This window comes from Morone saxatilis, unplaced genomic scaffold, assembly GCF_004916995.1.
Source record: "Morone saxatilis isolate NCDOM2014 unplaced genomic scaffold, NCSU_SB_2.0 Contig2, whole genome shotgun sequence".
NCBI classification, from domain to species: Eukaryota; Metazoa; Chordata; class Actinopteri; family Moronidae; genus Morone; species Morone saxatilis.
Window position 1 is genome coordinate 5,122,440 of NW_023339762.1, and position 5,009 is coordinate 5,127,448.

Genomic DNA, 5,009 nt, shown 5'->3' on the forward strand with positions numbered 1-5,009 from the left:
AAACACTGACTCTAGATAGGGCAGTTCATGTTTTATGCACGGCCACAGTAGTTTCTCCTTCACACTTGGAAGGGAAGGGTGAAGCAAGGGAGTTGCAATCTGCAACTAGAACCCTAGATGCCACTAAATCCTACACACATACCATTAAAATCAGCGCCTGCATTGTTTAACTCTCTGTAGTTCTGTGGTTGCCATGGTCACACAGAAAGCCGCAAGTTGAAAAAGCTGAACTATCATAAACTCTGAATGGAGCACCAAGCACTGTATTTAGTGAAAACTATGGCAACCGCGCTGTCTGAAAGCACCTTTAGTCTTGTCCCCACAATTTTGCAAATGTTTTTTTTGTATTTTGAGTTCTTCTTGAGATTTAAATTGTCTTTTGGAGATTTTAAAAGCTGATGCAGCCGCTATGTGTTTCCTCAGGGTTTCAAGAAGTCGCGGTTGTATATCGCCGCCCAGGGTCCTCTGAGGTCGAGCACCGAGGATTTCTGGAGGATGGTTTGGGAGCAAAATGTCTGTGTCATCGTCATGATCACTAACCTGGTGGAGAAAGGAAGAGTGAGTGACCAGATTTCCATTCACATTTTCTTCTCAAATAATCTGAGACTGGATTGAGAGACACTGGGGGTTTATTATGAACTATGCTGATTATTGTTCATATTTATATTCTAATGGTTCCAAATAAAGGTAGAGAAATGTTTTTGGAGTACTTTCCCCTCATACTCCCAATCTATATTTTACCATACTTTAAAAGGTTAACATATTTACTAATTTTAGTCATTCAAACTTCAAACATTTCACATACGAAAATAAAAAAATGTCATTTAAGTTAAGTGAACTGACTTTTGCATTTGCATTTAATGCTGGCACACAGTTTGATTTCCTAATCCTGAAAACAAAATTATATTTTTTACAATTAAATCATGTCTTCATTTTTGTTCACATGGAATAAAGACAAAAGTCTAATCTGCATTTTCATCGTAATTCATAATATGTGTTAAATGGCTCCTCAGAGGAAGTGTGATCAGTACTGGCCGGCGGAGGTGCAGGAGGAGTACGGCAGCTACCTGGTGACGGTGAAGAGCAGCAGAGTGCTCGCCTACTATAGTCAGAGGACCTTCACTATCAGGAACACCAACGCAAAAAAGGTCTGACAAACAGCAAATCAGATCACAGTAACTATAGTAGCTGCATTCATGTGCTCTCAGAAATATTATCTTTTATACTTATGTAATTTAATGAAGTAGAAGGAGTGGATATCTTTTAATTATACTTTTGTTGTTAAAAAAAACATCTCAGACATATATCATTGTTCCAAGCAGATTATTTGTTTATATGTCTTAAATCATATCTGAGTGGAAATCTAACAAAACTTAGACTGATTCTAAAATGTATTTATGTCTATGTGACATATCTACTGGTCCCAAAATCACCACATACAGTAAAGACTGGACCAGCACCCTTTAAGTTTATGACGCAGCTGAATTCATTGTGGTGGAAGTCTTTAATCACTTCCTGCTTGATCTGCAGGGCTCCCAGAAGGGGCGCAGCAATGAGCGGACAGTGATGCAGTACCATTACACCCAGTGGCCCGACATGGGCGTCCCAGAGTTCGCTCTGCCGCTCCTTAGCTTTGTTCGCAAGTCGTCCAGAGCCAGGGCCGACGACATGGGGCCAGTGGTGGTGCACTGCAGGTAAGATCTGATAGAAGCTTTGTTATAATTTTTACCCTCCTGTCAGTGAATCCAGGATTCATCATGTTTTTCTGTCTTGTTGCTGTGCAGTGCTGGCGTGGGCCGGACGGGAACGTACATCGTCCTGGACAGCATGCTGAAGCAAATAAGAAATGAAAACGCTGTCAACATCACAGGCTTCCTCAAACACATCCGCACACAAAGGAACTACCTGGTTCAGACAGAGGTCAGAGGTCCACACACATTCGTACACTTATTAAGGGGTGACATTTCCACTGGCTGCAATTTGAACCCAGTAAGGGTTTGCAGGTCAACACACAGCTAGTTTAAAACTTTCTTAATTAAAGTTGAAAAGTGAAAGTTTGCAGTCCATTCATCTTCACATAAAAAGTTGGACATTAAAGAAACAGTGTACAGCTTTGACTGTGTATGAGCACCAAGCATCATCGACGTAATGTCCCCCTCCTCTCGTCCTGCGCTCTGTCAGCTCAGACTAGGATCCGGGATGCTGATCGAGCAGGTCACTGTAAAGATGTGGGCACAGCAGTCTCTGATTTCCCATTGTTTGGCCAGACTGAGTCCCTTTTGAGTCATTTGAGCAGGGTTAAATCCAAGCTGGGCCACAGCCGTTGCCAAACAGCCTAGCAAAAGTTTGACTACATGTTGAAATATAATCATTTTGAACATTTCAACAACTATTTGATGGACTGGCATGGAATTCTGTACATGTAAATGTAAAAAAAAAAAAATGTTCAAACTAATTTAAAGTTCACCCTGGATGTCTGTTGACCTGCAAATCACCAAAACAGACGTTAATGGGAAGAGCCTCTGACCACAAAAACCTTTTTAAAGACTACATGGAGTGATGGTGAATGTTGGTACTAGAAATCTAATTTTTTCTTGTAGCACTGTTTCCTTGGAATATTTCATTTGCCATTTGCCCTCAAATCATTTCAAATTCCAGTCTTTCTCTGAAATATAACTTCTCAGTCAGTGCAGCTATAAGAATGACACAAGGTTAGCAGACTGTCTCATTATTGAATAGCATTACTCGTGGGGACAACATAAATAATAGTTTGCTATTTAAACAAGAATTAGACTTTTTCAGTTTAACTAACTGAGCAGAGTCTAACCTCAACATATCTCACCTCTCTGCAGGAACAATATGTTTTTATCCACGATGCCTTGGTGGAAGCCATCCTGTCCGGAGAGACAGAGGTGGTGGCGGCTCACCTGCACAGGTATGTGGACGAGCTGCTTATCCCGGGACCTGCTGGGAGGACCCACTTGGACAAACAGTTCAAGGTGAGCAGCTCATCAAACAGTTAACTCTGTATTTTAATTGTATTATGACTTTGATTTTTCACAGACAGTTTGCTGAATTGCCACTTTGGCCATGGTGTTTTTTTTTGGTTCTTTATTCCTCGTTTTTGCTGTTGTGACTTTAAGCCACAACCAACTAACTCACGGCCACACCAACAGGAAATAGTCCACACCTCAAAAATGTCTCCGGCTTAAAGTAAAAGGGTTGTAAAATAAATTTGTCATAACTGACGTATGTAATTATTATTAAAAAACAAATAAAGAATAAACATGCGAAACACTGAAGTTTTATTCAGAAATATCAACATTTACATAGTCAAGGGTTATTGCAGGTCACTGTGCACTGATGTTAGATGAAAAGCCTCTTCAAAGCAGAATGATTCAGTGCTGATTCTTCAGCCACTCAGATATTTGGTGTTCTCCACAGCTGGTTTGTCACTCTGGAGTGAAGCAGTGTGACTACTCTACAGCTCTGCATGACTGCAACCGCAGCAAGAACAGAAACTGCTCCATGATACCCGGTGAGTCCAACATGCTCGGGAACTGGACCGTTTCAAGGAAAAAGTAGATGTCAATTTGCCTGATGTTAATGTTTAATTTTCCTTATCGGCCACAGTTTGCTAAAGTTAGATGAGGCTAAGAAAGGACAATGCTGTGTGACTCTGAAATATTTTTTCTGTCTTTGCAGTTGAGAGGTCACGAGTGCGACTGTCTACAACAGCGGGGGAAACGTCAGACTACATCAATGCATCGTACATCGCAGTAAGAACAAACTCATTCTGTTCAGGTTTAAATCTTCACAGAGATAGGTCCAGGATGTTTTTAGACTAGTCTGAATCAGTGTTCAAAGTCATGTTCCTTGTAAGCGAATCACTATCTCCACACCCATATAGCTATAATATTTGTTCCATATTGATAGGCCTCGCTTGAGTGATATTGCTTGACACCAATATTGTGTAATCAGTCTGAGACGCCTGATAGTGAACAGCAGACAGGAGTGAAATGTATCATCCTCTTGATCCAGTTTAAAAATCAGCACAGTCACCATGTGGAAGTAGAAAAAAACCCAACAGATACTAAGCCATGGGTCTGTTCCTGCAGGGTTACAGGCACAGCAACGAGTTCATTATTACCCAGAATCCTTTGCCTGGCACCATAAAGGACTTCTGGAGGATGATATGGGACCACAATGCCCAGGTTATCGTATCGCTGCAGGGGACACTGCCAGGCGAGGTAAGGAACTGTTTTTTTTTTTTTTCAAATAACAGTATTGACTGAACTGATTAGTTCTCTTTGTGCTGTCTAACAATTATTTGTTTGACAACCAGTTAAACATTTGTGGGAAATGTCCTTATTGTTCTTTAGGAGAGTGAGTTAGTTCAGATTGATATCACTCTGATGTCTGTCTGTTAATGAAGCATTTATAGCATCTCCACAGAATGGTAAGAATGGGAAAAACTATTCTGACTAGACAGCCTTGTGATCACACCAATTAAACACACTAAATTAAAGGACCAGTGTGTAGGATTTAGTGGCATATAGTGGTGCAGTTACAGATTGTTACTCCTTTGCTTCACCCTGTGAACGGCCCTATCTACAGCCAGTGTTTAGTTTGTCTGTTCTAGGCTACTGTAGAAACATGGTGGTTCAACATGGCAGACTTGAACAAAAACACAATGATTCCTATAAATTTAGGTGATTATGAAAACATACTTTACCTAGTATTCCCTAAACATATTATATTCCCTAAATGTTACAAACTGGACCTTTATCTGTAGTTAATGAGGCTGTAGCAGTCTTTTGAGTACAAGGGAAACACAAAGGGGGAATTAGACTAAATTTGGAATATACAGACTGCTACAGCCTCATATTAACTTCAGATAAACGGTGGAATGTATTTTTATGGAGTGAGGATTGAAAGCATCTTAAGAGAAGATGGCTAGTACGAAGAGGAGGAATGATTCCAGCCAGCAACATCTGTTTCAGTGTCCA

General features: G+C 40.5%; 1 protein-coding gene across 1 annotated transcript in view; it reads left to right on the plus strand.

Annotated features, from left to right (window-relative positions):
- LOC118331090 (receptor-type tyrosine-protein phosphatase zeta-like) overlaps window positions 1-5,009 on the plus strand; it is a 77,874-nt gene that overhangs the window by 67,358 nt on the left and 5,507 nt on the right. The window contains exons 19-26 of the mRNA XM_035665871.1: window positions 424-558; window positions 1,014-1,148; window positions 1,531-1,694; window positions 1,785-1,920; window positions 2,853-2,999; window positions 3,445-3,538; window positions 3,706-3,779; window positions 4,119-4,250. Of these exons, the coding sequence (XP_035521764.1) occupies window positions 424-558; window positions 1,014-1,148; window positions 1,531-1,694; window positions 1,785-1,920; window positions 2,853-2,999; window positions 3,445-3,538; window positions 3,706-3,779; window positions 4,119-4,250 (1,017 nt within the window). The remainder of the gene's footprint in view (window positions 1-423; window positions 559-1,013; window positions 1,149-1,530; window positions 1,695-1,784; window positions 1,921-2,852; window positions 3,000-3,444; window positions 3,539-3,705; window positions 3,780-4,118; window positions 4,251-5,009) is intronic.